This window comes from Fistularia commersonii, chromosome 25 (assembly GCF_037954325.1).
Source record: "Fistularia commersonii isolate RoL2024-O1a breed Wild chromosome 25, RoL_Fcom_v1.0, whole genome shotgun sequence".
Classification (NCBI taxonomy): Eukaryota; Metazoa; Chordata; class Actinopteri; order Syngnathiformes; family Fistulariidae; genus Fistularia; species Fistularia commersonii.
Window position 1 is genome coordinate 10,709,896 of NC_141308.1, and position 18,896 is coordinate 10,728,791.

Here is an 18,896-nt window from a genome sequence, read left to right on the forward strand (position 1 = left end):
AGGTGTTGAGGTTCTCTTTGGGACTGAAGAGGATGGATAGGATCCGGAATGAGTCCATCGGTTAGACCTTTTGACGATAAGATCAGAAAAAACAGATTGAGATGATTTGGTCATGAACAGAGAAATAGTGAATATATTGGTAGAAGGATGCTGTGGTAGGAACTGCCAGGAAGGAGGCCTAGAGGAAGACCAAAGAGAAGATTTATGAAATTAATGATAGAGGACATGGAATTAGCGGGTGTGAGAGAAGAGGATACACAGAATAAGGTTAGATAGAGGTGGATTCACTGTGGCGACCCCTGAATGGTGGGTAGCCACAATGAAAAAAATGTTTTCCAAGAATGATCAAATATATGTAAATGGGAAGAAATTAACCAACTTACTATGGAAAATTATAAGCATACATTAACTGGGATTTAAGTTCCCCAAATTTCATATTTTTCATTTTGGTATCCCTTACATGACAAGGTCTTCTGTCATATATTTGATATTATATGGGCTGGTGCAAAAAAAAAAAAATTATACAGAAAAAACTGGAAACTCATTTAACTTTACTGTAACATAATAATGGTGCTTTAACAAACATTGAAAAAAGCTGATATAGCATCAGTAATATTACTTTTTAAGCGTAATATAACACAAGACAGATCAGTTGTATATGAAGAATGTAACCTATGAATGCACCAGGACATGTTTGCATACGAAATACAAATAACCTTCAAATAAACAAACTAAATTTAACAGAAAAATTGAATTTTTCTTGTTTTTGTTTTTTCATTTCTCGACTTTCGTGGAGATTGAACTTGCAAGCTATCACCGCTAGGGGACGCTGTTACCACGCCTTTACGCTGGTGTCGCTCTAAATGCCGTGTAACTGGGCCCCTGGACAAATACCTCCATGGGTTCTTTGTGAAATTATTATGATCCACTTTCATTCTTTAATGGTGCAGCAACAGAGAATCGTTTCATGCTTTGGCTGAAGAAATGCAGACGGAAGAGAGAGGGTGGATTATGAGGGCGCGGTTAAAAAAAAAAAAGGGTTTAAATTTCAAGAGAGAAATGACTGGACGGATGGCCAGGGGAAAGCCCACGCATGAGGGAAGCAAACACAGCACTCTCTTGCATGATCAGGCAAAATCAATGCTATGATTGTGCAGCAATGGAATAAAGGACATGGCCAACTTTTCCTTTAATAGACTTTATTAAACATATTTTATTTTTCAGAGATAGCATGATTCTGTTAAAGTGCCTCCTCAATAACCTCCTGGGAAACATTCCATTGCAGCTGATTTAATGACAAACCAGACTGAGCACAAACAGGAGTCATTGGCCACAAACAGTAAACAGATTTACCTTAAATATGATTTATGCTCCATTCAAATTATGGTCCCTAGTTACCATTAATACTTGGATAACATAAGCCTTATATATTACTGCAGTAGCACACATCCATTTACAATGGAGGAAAGGAAGGTGAACATTGTGCAAAGACACAAATGGGAACTCTTAATACAAGATATTCCATGAGTTCCCATAACACTAAGAATACAGTTATTACAATAAATATACTATGTTACAATAAATGCGTTAGAATTTGGACAACAATTCTTTCTTCCAGTTTTCAAACAGCGAGTACATTCTCACAACCTTGTGCTTCTTGCTAAATAAAAGCCCGGCGTGGCTGCCAGAGGGGTGTGAAGACATCCTTCTCAAGCCCATCGGAAGGCGGGTCATCGCAAAACATTCGGTCCAAAAAGACTCACAATCACGGAAAGAAATACACTGGAAATTGCATCGCAGTCGAGGGTCAATAGATAACATTTTACAAACATCTATAATCTGTAAGAAGTTATACATACATATATAGATATATAGATATATATATATATCTATACATGAAGGACAATGGATTGCTCTGTTCCCGATTCTCTTTCTTTGGCTGACAAAAAAAGATCACTATAAATTTTTTTTTTCAAGTTCGTGTGATTACATATACAAATGTATTACCATGTAATACACAAAAAAGATAGATTTACTTTAAAATACCTGAATTTTCATACAGTGAAAACGCAATATTACTCTTTTAATATATATAATTAAATATTAATATTTGAACAAGATTATAAACACACACAGTATCACATGATTGCATGAAAACAGACAACGAGCCAGCGTTTTACAATTTAAAAGTTGGCAGCAGAGGACCGTATTTAAATCTTCAAACTTCTAGGAAGGGAAAATATCGCAGACGGCAGATGACCTGGTGGAGTTTTATCTCTCAGTGTCACACTTGCATTAATGGTGTGGGCATGAAGTTTTAGTAAGCTTATTTTTAAAGACACTTCTAGCCTAAAAATACAGGACAGTACACACAATGTCCCACGTGCACACCTGCATCCTCCCCACACACTCACATACACACACACACACACACGCGCGCTGCTGCAGGGGCACAAATAGGTTTGTGCACTGAGATTACACGTATGTACAGCTGAAAGCACCAAAGATTCAATCGTGTAGCAAACATATGATACAGTAGAATAATTTCATGATAATTTATTATATTTTGATCTGTGCTTTTCTCCCTTTCATACAAACACACAGAGGATACCACACATACAAACAGACACACACACACACATTCAGGCGGAGACACGCAGACATTGAAAGACAAACTACATCAGACAAGAAACTAGATTGAACACACACGTTACACAGCTTCACGTCACACATACACTGGATACCTGTAGTACCCGGAGCCTTCGAGTACTCCGTAATTATATATCTGGTCTACAGGAATAAAGTGGGAAGTAACAATAAGAGCCTTGAAGTCTTTCTCCCTCTTTCTCTTATTTGGGGGAAAACGAGGAATGCTGAAGGTGAACGTTGACGGGACAGAAAGGATCTTCTGTTTTTGCAGCACTGCAAATGTTTCAGCTCAGCCTCCGGCGCTTTGCAAGGAGGTCTACAGGTCGTGACCCAGCCTCTCAATCTCGTCGATGAGGAAGTCGATGTCTGACTGGGTGGCCGCCGGGTTGGACACGACCATACGAAAGAAGTTGACTTTGTTACCCTGAGGCTGGTAGCCCACCATGGTGGTCCCTGACTCCATCATCATGGCCTTAATCTTTGGTGCCACCTGGTCAGTTCAAGAAACCAGTCTCTTACTCCATAACAGGACGCTGCCACAATAACATGCAAAGGTGGAAATATTTGAAATGCATAGATCAAGCGGTTTTTCTTACCCTGTGAAGTTTTTCCCGCCGCTCTTCACTCTCTGGCATCCCTCTCAGGCTGGGGGGGACGTACCAGAAACAAACGTTGGTGTGCTGGGGCTGCAGATGAAAACAAAGTTAGGAGAAACATACACAGTCGGGGAGGTGGGCGAGTGGAATAGAATTATTACCACAATAGTCTGAGGCTCTCTTTTAAAAATGATATTTTTCGTGATGAATGCAGATGTGTAGAACAGCATATGTCACACATATAAAACCTATTAGTTGAGTCCTAGATTAATGTCAAGTTTAATTCCACCCTAATTTAGATGGTCCTGAAAGGCTCCTGAAAGTGGACACTGGCGAGGCATTCAGAGCACTCGAAAAATGCACAAATTAAATTCAACAGTGCATGTCAATATAATATAATTGATGTACTGATATTGATAGTCAACTAAATTATCTCCAGTGTTTGCACAAAATAAAACAAGTCACTCATTTATTCATACATTTTTAGATCATTTAAATGACAATTTTGCTTATATTCAAATACTTTTTAATACCAATTGCTTGTTTCCAAATGATATTGCCCTCATTTAAAAGTATGCTTTTTGCTATTCAATTCAATTTCTTTTTATATAACTTTTTTATAAAGTTACAGGGTATTTTTTATTTGATGCAATCAGGAAGGGCTGTGGGCAAATGATTGGTTCAGTATCAGTTAAAACTAACTCTGCTGTGTAATGCCAGCATGTACCTTTGGCTATGATGGCTTGGAGATTCAGTGAATCTCCTGAGCTGTTTGTACTTTGGAGTACTGCAGGTGGAACATTAAGAGTTTCTTAGAATGTTATTTTAATAAAAAGGAAATAATTTATCTATCTGTAGGTTTAATTTGTTGAAAAGCAACAGTAATGGATCTGTACTTTTCAATGAATTTAGATAATTTTCAAGGGTTCAGAATAGTTCATTTTTCAACAGAGAAGGCACCAATTCTATAGCCATGCATCACATCTTTTCTTGTGATTGACTGGTTAGATCACTTTCGACTGAAAATATATTAAAAAACAAGCTTACTCTGCCACGAGGACATTATATTGAAATTTCCTCAAAAACTGTTTTGAATGTTCCATGAGCAGCGTAATAAACGTGAGATCCTCACCACTCCATCAAACACCATCTCATATCCCTCCCTGTTCTTGATCTTGTTGTACAAGTACTGAGAAATGTCCAAGCACTTGTCGATGTGCTGCTCAAAGCCGATGGTGCCCTGCCAGGGAGAGAAACCGAGCTCAGGGTCAGATATAAGAATATGGTATTGCCATTACTAAATTAAATTAAATCATAAACAGTATGAAGAATATAAGCCTGGGCAGAGTGCCTAAGTAAAGTTGCATTTGACAATTTCAGCACTCTTCACCATCACGGGTCTAAATGGGTGTATCTGGCCTTACCTTGGCCTTCCACATAAGCCAAAACTTGAAGATGTCGACATGGCGACCACACTGGATGGCTTTGTCCCCAGTGTCATAGGTGACATCGTACTGCTTGTCTTGTTGGAACAGATATCCAGCACACATGGAGTTACAGCCGGCCAGGATTCCCTGCAGACGCGCACAAATTAATGCCAACCACCAGCTGCAAACTCAAGTCTGCGCTGTGGCTGGGTGTTTGGACGTACCTTCTCCCTGACCAGGATGGCGGAGCACTGCAGAGGCACGCCCATCATCTTGTGAGGGTTCCACGTGACAGAGTTGGCCCTGCAAAGGTGAATGTTTGTGTCAATGCACAGGCACCTTTTAAAACAAGCGCTTTGAAAAACATAGCAATTTATAGAAATATTGAGTATGGGCCACATGATTTCATATCTGTTTTTCAAACATTCAGTTTAGGGGTACGGTTGGACTCACATCCACTAAAAGTAAATATTATACATGTCAAATATCTAATCACTTCTTTTGTGTCCATGTTCTCAGCAGGACACTGCGACAGGCTTTAGTTTTGGTAACTCACCTCTCAACTCCACTGAGCTTGTGACGGTGCTTCCTGGACATCAGCAGTCCACCTCCCCACGCCCCCTGAGGACAAAAGACTGTACTGTTACAAAGAGGTGTGCACACATCAGTTTGGCTACTCAAACGACACTGCATGAAATACTCACATCAACATGGAGCCACAGATTGTATTTCTCACAGATGTCGGCGATCTCATCGATGGGGTCAAATGCGCCGTAAACAGTGGAACCTGCGGTGGCGTTGACAAACAGTGGCACATAACCCTGCGGGGACAACTCAAGATTAAGATTCTGAAAACTTTAAAACAAAATAACCTTTAAACACAATGTAAAACTAATAGAAGGAAAAAGAGGCTGGGATGAAGACACCAACCTTCTGCTTGGCATCAATAATCTTAGCTTCTAGATCAGCAGGAATTACTCTCCCCCTGAAAAAAAAAGAGTAGTACAGCAAATTCTCATAATATACTCTCAAGTAGTCAGCCATCTTGTAATGAGCTACTATACAGTGTCTTATCTTACATTATATTAGTTTTCTAGAATTATAGTGGCTTCACATTTACAAAATGAATTGCCGTACCGTTCATCAGTGCTCAGCAGAATCACATTGTCAGTTCCAAAACCCAGAGCAGCTCCAGCCTTCTTTATGGAGTAATGGCTCTGAAGGAACACACATTTAGTCAGCAGTTCATCCCCAACAGTAATACAGTGTATTAAGAGGAGGTAAAAAAGACAAATGAAATAGCGGCTTTGTGCTGTAACTGCCAATTTGTTGTCAACTGTGCAATTTTTAAACTATATTTAAAACAGAACGGCAGAAAGACTCAATTAAAAAAGCAATCACTTTGATGAAGTAGACCTGCTTGTAACTACAACATTGAATAAAACCCTAAATCAGTAGTCGGGGGAAGAAAGCACCTTCTTTGAGATGATATATATTAGGACACAGAAATTACAGTAATTGGTTCCATAACTCAACATACACAAAGTGATGCTATTGGACAGTAGTCTTTTTGTCTTCTGATCGATATGTTGCTGTTTATATTCAAAACCATTATTCATGGAATGTATTTTCTTATCATGCTTTATCATCTACTTTATCTAATATATTGAGGAATGCATGTAGTCTCTATCGTCACTATGCCATATTATTTACTACTAATTGCACTATGAGGGGAGCAGTGTTTGTGTGTGTGTGTGTGTGTGTGTGTGTATGCGTTAGCATCACATACATGTTCCGAAGTGAAAAGGACAAGGCGTGGCGCAGCAGACATGCCCTTGGTCTTGACCTCAGGGAAATACTTGTATCGAGCGATCATCACACTGTACATGTTGGAAATAGCGCCCCCTGTTGAGCAGATCGATAATCCAGCACATTGATTCGAGAGCTACAAACAACCTTTCATGAACATGGAGTTTATATAGAATAGCTCAGCTAAAAAAGATTATATTCAGAGCTTCACAGAACACTGACTGTGACTTTAATATTTTAACCTGGGGAAAAGAGGCCGTCTCCCTCGCCGTCTGGCCAGCCAATCATCTCTCTCATTTTCTTCAGCGTCAGCTGCTCCATCAGAACAAACACCGGAGCAATCTCGTAGGTGAACCTGTCAGTCACAGCACATCAGCATATCATTCAGCATGATTTTAAAAACTGCTTTGAGAAGAAGACTGCTTCTCCTACATATGCAAACATACACCCACACCCACACACACACACACACACATACCCTGCAGTCCAACAGGATCTGGGGTTTTTCATTAGCTCAACTATAATTCCATTCACAGAGCACAAACTGGAGCTTGTGCTGACTGTGCTAATTAAAAAGAGTCTGATAGGAGTCATGCAGCAAACATTCATATTCAAATACCTCCTAAAACCCCTCAGTGGTTTAATTAAAGCACACAAAGCCGTGATTGCTATCTGTCAGTCCTGACAGTCTGTGCGGGGATGATTTGATGGGTGAGGGAACTTCAGTGTGTGTTTGGGCAAGATAACAGTGTGTCCTGTCCACAAATTCAAAACCAGAAGGAGACACCGTGGTAATGAATTCAATCCTACTATTAACAGAAAGCAGACAGCATTTAAAACATGCTAGCGCAACTATTGGGAGGACTAAAGTATGGCAAGTGGAGTCCAGAAAGGAAACTCATCAAGTGAGGGCATGAATTTGACTGTTTTATTTCTGGCTGACTAACCTACCTGACGGCCTTCCACACACACTCCACGAGAACTGATCCCTGTTTCTAATGAGGCCAGTTACACAACGCTTCTCCACTTTAACCCCCTATTGCTCTCACCATCAAAAACATCCCTCTCCCCCTGTGAGGAGGGGGTAGCTCCAGGGAAACAATGCACTGAAGGAACTGTGACAGGGGAAACAAAGAGAGGGACTACGGATGCACGGAGAGGGAGGGAGGAAGGCGCAGGGTTTGGACAGAGGAGAGAATTGAAAGAATAAGCAGAAAATAAAAACAGGGGTTGCTGTGTTCTAAGACGATTGGACACAACGTTGATTAAAGGTTAATACTCGGCCCTATGAAGGATGCTGACGTGATACAGCTGACAGTGATAGGGAGATGGACAAGATATTTTAACCTTTTCTTTTATCATTGATATTTCATTGGGATTTAACTTTAACCTGACTTTGCTTAAATATAACATCATCCAAGTGTTAAAACAATGTTTTTCTATATGAAATTAAAATCTTTCTTGCACCGATTGGGATACTGATCCTGCAACAACCGCTACTTTTACTACTATTGTCATATTTTACTGATGTGAAAAAAACTGCGTTAAAAAGAAAATCAGGGTAGAAAACAGCTAGAAGTTATGAATAAAAAGATTAAGAAAAACAGCACGTAATTAAGCCTTGTAATGCCTCCGTAGTTCATTCAGCTTTTTAATAATGATGGCTGGACGTCAACAAAGACTGGGTTAGGATAGGAAAATTAACTCAATGCAGAAGGGTATTATGAAAGAAGAAACAGTTTTTTGCCGACCTTCAAAAATGCCCTGCTCTTCAAAATAGTAGAATTAAGGGAGACAACTGCAATCAGATGTCCTGACGGCCTTGTTGTCATTTTCCCCATGAAATGCACTCAGGCCACAGTAGACAAAGGACAAAACCAAAGCACCTTTTTAAAATTCTCCTCTCCAACAGTCATTTCACGCAGTAATGACAATAATGGTGATCATTATCACAATCAGAGCCAATCATTGGTCTTTTCAGGGTGAAAATTACCCCTCAGTCACCTGGCTGTCTCCAGGGACAGACCCTAAATGCCCTTATTATCATCATCAAGGGCACTCAATGCTGTGCAATACTGTGTTTGAATGTGTGTGTCTGTGCGTCTATATGTGACTAACCTCCTGACCTCACAGCCACACTCCTCTCAGTGCCCAAAAGCATCACTGAGTCAGTCCATCTCCGCAGGGACAATAGAGCCAGAATGAGCCCTCTGCAGGGTGCCAAAGGAGCCAGTTTCCACAATGTGACAGTGTTTTCCTGTGCAGCCGTAGGACATTGTGTGTCAGTGTCGGCCCCAGCTGGCCTATCTGCTAAGACCAGCTCACAATGAGCTTGCAGTCAATGGACTGGAAACCCTTGCTGCTCTATCTGGGACAACCAGAGCTGGTGAGTGTGTGTGTGTCTGTGTGTGTGTGTGTGTGTATCCGTACAAGGACTGGTGTCATTATGAAAGTGTGCGTGTGTGTGTGTGAGTGAATTCAATGGCCCTGTCTCTCGGGGCATTCTTCCAACCAGGAGATGAGATGGGAAAGTTTTTCCAAAGAGGTCATGGTTTCGTAAGCTAATGTTTAGAGAAATGGGATAAATTAAGTGTCTCAATTTCCCCTCAGCTCTTGGTTTATTATCCCTACGTAGATCTTTTATTTTCTCAGCCAGCCTAGGAAAATAGAGGTCGCCACAGTTAAAGAAGACTGAATGCTCAATTTGTGAACATGGAGTACATTGTTATTTGCCCTCTATTTATCTTATTCAGTTGTTTTTTGTAGGGCAGGCAGTCTTTGCTTCTTCATATCAGTTGGGATTATGAAAAAAATATGCGAGCAACATGCTATTAATATGGTTTGTTTACCCGGCAGTGACATGAAAAATTGTGGTTATGAAGGGCACCCAGCAATGATCAAACATTGGCATATTTCATTATTTCAAACACCTTCTGGTAAATCAAAGAGATTATCATTTGTAATTGTTGTATCCTTTGTTTGTTCTCAGGTAAAGAACTCACTCAGGAATGGTAGGTTTGAGGTATGGAGTCTCTAAATGTACATGTCTCTGCACTCTCTTTCCTTTTACATGTCATTTATTGTCCTTTTATTGTCACTAGATTCAAACTCATGTATATAGTCAATGTGATAACAAATGGTATAAATTATGATCAATTTTTGCTTTATTTATTTACACACCTTTCAATGTAGTTGACAAAGATAAAGTAATGATGCAGGAAATTGCTTAATTTTACAAAAAGGTCGAAGATAATCAATTCACAGTAACAAATAGTTGATGCCATCATAAGTAAATAAATGAAGTGAAGGTCAAGTGTAAATCCGTTATTCATTAAAATCATTTTTGAACACATATAATGATGTAAACAAGTTTTCACATTGCTAAGTTCTTATTCATCTTTTTTATACAGTATCACACTGACATTTTCAGTTGATTTCTGATTACTTGATAATCAAATTCTCAAGGAATTAATCAAGGAAAATGTGATAACCATTTTTCCTTGGTCAGGCCTGTAAATGTGAATCTGATGTGGATAGCCATGAAATATATCATTTGTACGTTTCTTTTTTGCAATGCATCATCACTTCTAAAAATTCATTAAATGCCTTGTTATAATAAACGATCACTTGAAATGACTCCCTCCTCTTCTGTCCATGTTAGACAGGTTTCCATTGTCAAACAGTCTGTGAGTGTCTTTATCCTTATTCTGTCTTGGCAAAGTTGCAAAGTTATAATAGTCTCTCATTTTATGCCAGGGATCACGCTATGATATCGCATCATAACAGCTCATTTACAGCATGTCTGACTGCGTGTTTGGTATGTATTGGGTATGGGTGTATGTGTTCCCATTGGTTCATGCCCTCTATCAGACTGGACCACCGTGTAACTGTGACCTCGGATCAATATGCAATCTAACCACCCCTGGGGCTGGACCGACTGGGATATACAGTACAACACAGTGGGAGCCTACAGGCTATCAATACACTGTCTCCATAGAACAAACCAACACTTTATATAACTGCCCTCAGAGGCGAGAGCGGAGGGAAACACCATCAACATTTACCAGGCTCCTCTAATGACTAAGGCGATTTCCAGTGGCCTATAAACATGAAATCTCTTGTCCTGTCATGACATGCAGAGGTCTTTCCCCTAAATAGGTAACCGTGCCAAGCACGAGCACAAAGATGGCAATGCTCGACTTACATGTTGGTATTAGCGGTTGAGGTGAGCCACTCGCCGGCCAGACCAATGATGTCCAGACCAGATGACAGCTGGTTGAAAAAGCGAGGGTGGCCTGACAAAGAAACACAAACAATAAATATTTGTACATCTGCACTTACGCTAATAGAATAATACAAGCCTCACAGAGAGAAAGAAATGACGGTGACTGAATTATACTGAAGTTTAAAGGCACATGAGGTAAATAAACACGATGTCTACGGAGTTGTGAATGTTTAAATGATGCAAAAGTCATTGTATCGCCATAAAATATATAATTGTTAATTAAGTTGACAAATCTAAAATGGTGAATAAAGAGTGAATGAACAAAACAGGCAAATGTGTTGTATTTTTTGCTTTTGTTAATGACAATTCAAAAAGGAGGCACACCTCTAAAGAAAGTCTAGTTTGGGGATTTATTAACTTCATCTACCGAATTATTCATGTTGTAAGAGCTAGCCCGATAAAAATAAATGTATTTTCTCATCAACAAAAATGTGAGCGTCTCAGTTGTCTTTTGTAATAATCCGGTGAACCTGGACCTGAGGTAGCTCTATCAACATTGCACTGTAACAAGGTGATATGAAAGCCACTTAGACTGCACGCTGCTTGCACACACACTCATTCGGTTGGCCTTGAGCTTAAATGCATGTCATGGGCTTCACAGGCGTGTGCTTATTCTTAATAAGGCTTTACAAGATACTCGGTTTGAAACGAAATTGGAGCCAGAGAGTGTGTGAGTCGGTGTGAGCACCGCGGACAGCTCCCCGGATCTCCGGCGCTGCACGCAAAACAACGAGCTACGGGATTCCCTTGGAAGGACGAAGGGTTCTGAATGACAAGTGATCTTTCAGCTGGTTACAGCGGCGAGACACTGAACCCGGGGGACGATTTGATCGCCGTCCCTCTTTACAGCAGGAAACAGCCCGTGTTAATGTTACCCTCAGGCGACACTTGCTTTAATAGTGAGTCGGGGGAGGAAGGGGAGGAGGGCGTCAGCTGAATCACCAAGGGGATAATAAATAAGACAGTGGTCGCAGTGGGAGTTCAAAATCTCTCCCACGCTGCATATTCTTTACCAATATGTTAGATTCGTGTTCACATTTCACCCGTGAACTTAAGTAACTGACGTTAACGTAGAGGCTGAATTAGCACCTGAGCGTCAAGCCCGATGAACACCGGTCCCGGGGCCTACCTGTCCGGACGCCGTACTTGAGCGTATCCCTGCAGTCCACCAGGATCTGCTCCAGAGACTCGGGGTGTTCCGACAGCTCCAGGTTGAAGCCCTCCATGCCCTCCAGGAGCTGGTGGGGGTGGTGGAAGTCCAGAACCTTGGTGGAGCGGTCGAAGGTCTTCTTGACATAGTTGGTTAAGATGTCGACCACCTCCAATAAAAACTGCAGGGTCGGTTCCTCTCCGTTCTTAGCGGGCAGTAAGTCTAGGAAATAGAAAAGTGGGCATTTTAATTAACTCCTCAGGGTAAATAAACCAAGACTTAAATGGGATAAAGGGATAAACTTCTCAGCGCATCCCTTAAAATTGATGTGAAATGGAATGCGAAGTCGCTAAAGGGATGAGCTAGCTAAAAGAAGCCCAAGTGCGGCTAACTAGCTTACGCGGTCATAAATGTTTACGAAGTCGCTTTTCGGTCCCGATGAATTAAAAATTAGACAAAATAAATTAAGACTCGTGTTTTATCGCAGCACCGTTTCCCACCATAAGGCCTAAATGGTAATTAATGACTAATTTTAACGCTGGAAGCCAAAGCAAATTCGCATTTTGTATTCGTAGAATTGTCTCATTGAAGCCCCTAGCGGCGGCAGACCGAAGTGCATGTTGGGATTTTGAGTATTTTCTGTGAACTGAAAAATATAATAACACGAAATATAAATAATAATAAACAATAAATGCCAGAAAATACGATCATAATAATAGAACATTAATGAAGAATAATGCAATGTTATACCACAATAGTTGTGAAATCCACTCAAAATCGGGGGTTACCTGTTAAATAAAACAAACCCCTGCTTTAAAATATGCCCTTTTCATTTTATTTTTTTTAGCCTCGGGTATTTTATCTCGCAACAAAACATGGGTGAAATAAAGTGGATAGAAAATCAATAAAATAACTCTAACAAAGAGGCCTTGCTTTCATTTAGGCCTTCTCTCAATACAATTCATATGATGACATTAAAATCGGCCATAAAACCCAAAGTTTTCAATTAAAAACAGCTCCATTGTCTGGATGAAAATTCAAAGGGAGAGTTTACCTCTGGCAAAAAGGTTGGAGAAGTCGGTTTCGGTGCGGCGGAAACGCGCGTCCCGGTCGCTGTTGTCGCAGGAGAGCAGGTTCTTCTGCCCGGAGAGTCTGCCTTTCTCCTCCAGGCTGTTGTTCTTCTGCAAGAACCCTAGGGTGTTACACGGCGGGGGGCAGCAGTTATCACCAAACATCTCCATCACACATGCACACACACACGAATTCAAATAATAAATTAGTGCAACTTTTTTTTTTTTTTAAATCTCGCTGCTTTCACATGAAATGTATCACACTAGTGAGGGGGGCACACTTTTTTTGCATGTATATATACACACACCGCCCCCATCACTTCCAACCGTGCGTGAATGTGCGTGTCCCACCCCGCTATTGCGTCACAGTGCCAGCTTGCTGACAGGAAATCAGAATCGATCAACATCACATCGATGAAATGCTCAACTTCAACCTGCAGGTGGCAACATGATCCCCCGCCCCCCCATCCTCGGACCTCCAACATCTCCTAAGGGAAGCGGTGAACAAACACCCCTGCATCCACTCCTTTCCCGCCACACACACACACACACACACACACGCACACACACACACACACACACACACACACACACACACACCGTCGGCGTGTGTGTGGGACTCCCAAATCCAAACCCCATTCCTGCCTCCCTGGTTTGTTTCCTGAGCAGCTCGGGAGTCTGGGGCGGCTCCTCTGCTGGAGAGGTAAGATCACCCAAGATGTGTGTGTGTGTGTGTGTGTATCTACTTTGAATGTATCTTCCAATGTAATCTACAATAATCTCCGAAATGACAGTGATACAGCTTTTTTTTCCACCCTCTCTTATAAATCCACTTGGCTTATTGACCCCCCTGTTGTCTTGGGGCCAAATACATTTTTCCGTCTACATAACTGGCCGGAAATACCCTGATACCCTCAATTTTATAACCAACCATGGCACAAAAAATACTAAAAACTATATATATTTAAACAACCACCAGCAGCTTTTGATATCTTCCTATCCACTAAGTAAGATATGTCAACTAAAACGTGGTCTACATTTTCAATTGGCTGTAAGTTCCAGAATGAAGTGGAATATTCATTATACTTAAGTTAATAAAAAATGTTTGTGTGTGTGGTGTGTGTGTGAGGGGGTCGAATATAATTACATCCGGGTCAGAATGATCTGATCGGGGTCTCCCATTCGGTTTTGATCATTAGGCAGCATCGGTCAGACCTGATGGGCTCAGTGGCTGATGAACCGTGCAGCCAATAGACCCCCCTAACCCCCCTCCTAGCCTGTAAAGTGGGGTTAATGAGTGATGCACAGAGTCCCTGGAGCGACCGTGATTTATCCATTTTCTCCCTATACGTTCACGCATGTATACATACTTGGGTGCGGGGCTAATTGTGCGCAAAAAAACCATTAACCTGATTGCGCAAGGCAGGAATAGTGATTAAAGAAATAGCCCACCCGCATCCGGGGCATCAAGAAAACCCTTGATTTATTAAATGAAATATCAAAAATCAATATTGACACGGTCAAGATTTAAGTCGATTTGTGTCTTTTTTTCGAATATTAATCAATTCATGTCATTTGTTTTTATTTTACCCCTTTAACTGATTTTGGCACGACAACGAGGCCAATCCATACTGCCTGTTTAAGACAATAAAAAAAAAACTTTCCCTCGAAAAAATTTTTACATTACATCCGCTTTTAATACGCACCGAATTAAAACCTTACGGCATCTTCGATAGATTTTTTTGGGGGAATATCTAAGGGTATTCTTTGACATGTCATTTTCCGGGATCGCCCGAGTGACGTCTCTCCGCTGAAATGGAAAAGACGTGGGGGGGTCAGTGGGGTGTGTGGCGGGGGCTCTCATCATCAGACCCACGGGCGAATGTCCACTGACCTTCAGGAGACGGAAACTCGCTGTGACAGTCGCAGATTCTCCGTCGTGGCCTATTTTAGAAGGCCGTGAAACGCAAAAAAAAAAAAAAAAAACACGGGGACCCACGGACATATTCACCATCCACGATTCCATTTATGAGCGTCATTTCCAACCCCTTAATGTTATGATGCGTTTAATGGCACGATCGAAAAACCCAAAACTGGAAACTTACCACAAATCTTCATCCCCAGTTTCCGCGTGCATCCGTGCATCCACGCGTATTCGTATGCTAAGATAAAATGAATCTTGGATGATTTACTTGTGTATATATATATTTTTTTTTTGGTGTGTGTGTTGTTTGCAGGACGATGTGACTGACAGGCAGCAGAGCGGAGGCGCACGGCGGGGCCGCCGTCCGTTGGCCGGGTGTGTTTTTGCAGATAAAAATTATGCTTTTGAGAAGAAATTTTAAATTCCGGGTGTCTTTCCGGGGTGGGGGGGTTATTGTTTACTCCAATGTCCCAGGATCACAACCGGATGTCTCTTTAACATTTCCGATTTAAGTCCAATCAATGCTTTTCTTCGCTCTCTCCTCACACACACACACACGGCCAAAGGGGCGGAGTGGAATTAACACCCGTGAAATGAGCTCACGGGGGAGGGCAGAAATTAATTGAGTAAAACACAGTGTGTGTGTGTGTGTGTGTGTGTGTGTCTGGGGGCAAGCCGGTGACGTCTGCGGCCGGAGACTGTGCAGCAGGCATGGTGCAGACACGCGCACGCGCGTGCATTGATGGCGTGCACGCGTAAATGCGGAGTGGGGGTTGCGGGGCTGAGCGCGCACGACGAGACGGCGAACACCTGATGGGAGAATTCTCACACACAATAAAACACAGATTTACCGAAGCAGCCTGCACATTGCGAGTGGGGAGCAGCTTGAGGCGCCGATGCATACACACGCACACGCAAACACACGCACGCACACGGGTACGTGCGCAAGCAAGCACAAACAGCGGAGGCCGCCGGGCGTGAGATGGAGCGTGGCGGAGAGATAATGGCAACATCCAGCAGCAGAATACGGGCAAGTCAAACAAAACAAACATCCCTTCATAATATGCTCGTTGTTCCTCCTCCTCTTCCTCTCTCTCACGATATAAAAACCAGTTGGAACAAGTTGGAATAACTTTGGAAATGCTTATTGACATCCACCTTGCACTGGTTATAAAAATGTTTCCATAAAGGTTTATTTCATTGGAGTATAAGAAGGGCCCCGCGGAACTGCAGCCCCCCCCTTTTTTTTTCTTTTTGTTATCATTTAGCTGGAAGGGTGAAGCCAAGATACGATATTTCATTTTGTTTCACCGCATGTGGATTTTTATCGTCGCCACAAAAAAGGAGGGGCGGTTAAAAATAATAATCTGAGCCCGAGGGCCCAGTAAACATTTTTGAAAATGGACAAAATATGAAAATGAAAAAATCGGATATCCTGGTAAAAAAAATGACACCAAATTGTGTCTGAGTTCAGTGACTAATGGGGGAATGTCTGAATAAAACCCCATTATTTTCTCTTATCAGAAATACTGTCATTACTGTAAAATAATGCCCGCAAAAACCACAGTTGGAAATATCCGTGCGTTACTATGTGCGCGTCGGGGAGCCCGCGGAAAGCGACAAACCGGCCGTGATGGCTCTGCTTTTAACCGGAATGATTAACGACGGAGCTCAGACGTTAAATGGCCCGGGTGAGGGGGGGCAGAGGCAGACAGATGTGTGTGTGTGTGGTAAAGCGAGAGTGTGTGTGTGTGTGTGTGTGTTTGCCTTTGAGCAAGGCATTGAGCCCCTCCTGATCAGAGTGCATAACCATGCAGAAATGGAAAGGGGGAGGCTCTAACGAGTTTTTTTTCTTTTTTTTTACCCACGGGGGTCCACGCACGACCACTTTCTTATTACCAGGCGACGGTTTTGGGGTGGGGGTTGAGGACCTACTTGAGGAGGGAGGTCTTAAATTGGCCGAGTTGGGGTCCTGGTCCCCGCCGGCGGCTTTGGGCTCGGACGTGGCCATCGGTCCTCCGCTGTCTGCTTCTCTACCGGGAAGGGGTTCAGCTGCAAGTGGGGAAGAGGAGGTGGTGTCGGGGTGGGGAGCGGACAGATCAGATCACGTCACCACCTCGAAAAACACGCAGCGTGTGATCGTGAAGTGGGTGTTGGTGGTGAGGGGGGGGGGGGGGTGCAGAGCGGGAGTTGAAGGCGCTCTCTCGGGCCGACGGGTGACGGCGGCGCACGGTGCGCGCCAGGATGAATGCCGGCGGAGATAAACGCGCGTCCGCACTGCGCGCATCCATCCCGGAAAATGGTCTGCAATATTTCTCAGGCTCAATTAGCCGTTAAATACCGCCCCGGCTGCCGTATCTCACCGCCGGGGTCCGGAGCAGACGCCGTGGAGACACGTTTTTTTCACGTTATCCGCGATCTGACCAGGTGAAATATATCCCATTGTCACGGTTCTCCTGGGAACCTGTGAAGGGGCTGGTACAAAAATGATCTTTTATTTTCTCGGGATATCAGTCTGGATGGAGAGCTTAACATCCTCGATATGAAACAGGATATTTACAAGGGAAGAAACGTGGAGATAAATAAGAAATATGGGTGCCACATTTGAGATCGCAAAGAGAAAGTGAAACAATATGACACCATTTCTGAGAGAAATGTTTGCCAAAAACGCGCCACTTGGTGAATAAGAGCGTCGTTATTGACACGGCAATCGACGTTTCAATTAAGCTGATCCCTAGAGCGCGTCGTTACTCAATGTCATCCCAGGGGTGGAGGAGACAGTTGGAGCGACTAGTCGCTCAAAACCGGGATGCAAAATTGAATAAGGTTGTTGATTTTTTTTCCTATATGCGTTATAAATAATGTGTTTGTTTTTTTATTTGCAACCAATTCGCAGAGACGCGGCGATCCGTCGCCACATTTTACGCACGACACAAACGGGCATCTTACCGGCTCAGGGGCGCACAGGTTGTCGATTCCAGACAAAAGTCTTAAGTAGACCTGAGATTTACCACCCAAAAGGCGCGACAGGGAACAGTCCAGTGGCTGCGACGGAGGAATACCAACAGAGCGCACTAATAAAATCCCAATCTGGCGGCGCGTAAGTGACCCCGTCTCTTCCCTCAAGAATATTTCTTGTGCGTTATTTATATCTCAAGCTCTGGCTGCCCATTGGTCTCTCCACGCAGGCGTGAGTCACAGCCCTTACCTCCCTCTGACGACTAATGAGGCTTCCGCGTCTGACAGATACAATCCACTTTAAGGGGCCAAAAAAAATGCAGAAGGAAAAACACTGGTGACGTACACACTCAGCCGTCTCCGTGCGTGTGTTCGGGTGGTCGTGGGGGTTGTCACAGGCTGGAGGAAAAGGTTGTGTCTTTGGAGGGAGTTACACACCGATAAACCCCTACATGACTTATGTAGATTTGGATGCACGGCCAGCGGGATGTGTGTGTTGGGTGATCCTGCTGAAGACCTGGAAGGTGCTTTTCATGCTCTGTCAAGTGAAGCCACGGCATTTTGTGTAAAAGCACCTAAAGAAAGGAAGACCTTCCACCATCCTCCCTTCCGTGCAAGTCCAGACTGCGATATTCACCTTTATGGGATGACAACACTTCATGCCTCATAATTCCCGCCTGTGACCTGAACCCCTTATTATAACCTTGACATGGACAATAACACTGAGGTATCACAGTGAATCGAGCCTGGCGGGCATTGACTTAGTGTCCTCGCTGCCATCCCCGAATCTGCGTCCTGGTCGACTGGATGGGCAGAGACGGTGCCATAATGTTCATCCAGCCGGTGCAAATGATCCCAGCCTTTATCAGATGGCGCTCACGCTTTCCCTTTCAACCAATCACGCGTGGAGACGACACATAAAGATGAGCTCGGATACTTGAGAATAACTCCCGAGAGTATTTCAACAGGGCAGAGTGCTCTTACATGTGTGCACCCCTAAAGAGTTTACAGGCACTTATATCCTAAGG

At 42.8% G+C, this 18,896-nt stretch overlaps 1 protein-coding gene across 2 annotated transcripts; it reads right to left on the reverse strand.

Annotated features, from left to right (window-relative positions):
* Nucleotides 1–1,182: 1,182 nt before the first annotated feature.
* On the reverse strand, nucleotides 1,183–18,052 carry LOC147219244 (glutamate decarboxylase 1-like). Of its 2 annotated transcripts, XM_086173154.1 has the most exons (17): nucleotides 17,860–18,052; nucleotides 16,846–16,962; nucleotides 15,092–15,148; nucleotides 12,971–13,108; nucleotides 11,896–12,138; nucleotides 10,686–10,776; nucleotides 6,724–6,836; nucleotides 6,462–6,577; nucleotides 5,810–5,889; nucleotides 5,603–5,657; nucleotides 5,377–5,493; nucleotides 5,229–5,293; nucleotides 4,897–4,975; nucleotides 4,670–4,819; nucleotides 4,378–4,485; nucleotides 3,246–3,335; nucleotides 1,183–3,139 (listed from the first exon to the last, which is right to left on the reverse strand). In XM_086173154.1, the coding sequence occupies exons 2-17, from the start codon at nucleotides 16,919–16,921 to the stop codon at nucleotides 2,966–2,968; spliced, it is 1,752 nt and encodes a 583-aa protein (XP_086029280.1). In that variant the 5' UTR covers nucleotides 16,922–16,962; nucleotides 17,860–18,052; the 3' UTR covers nucleotides 1,183–2,965. The 2 variants fall into 2 exon arrangements, with proteins under 2 accessions (XP_086029280.1, XP_086029281.1); XM_086173155.1 differs by lacking the exon at nucleotides 15,092–15,148 and having other exon boundaries at nucleotides 17,860–18,035.
* Nucleotides 18,053–18,896: the final 844 nt, after the last annotated feature.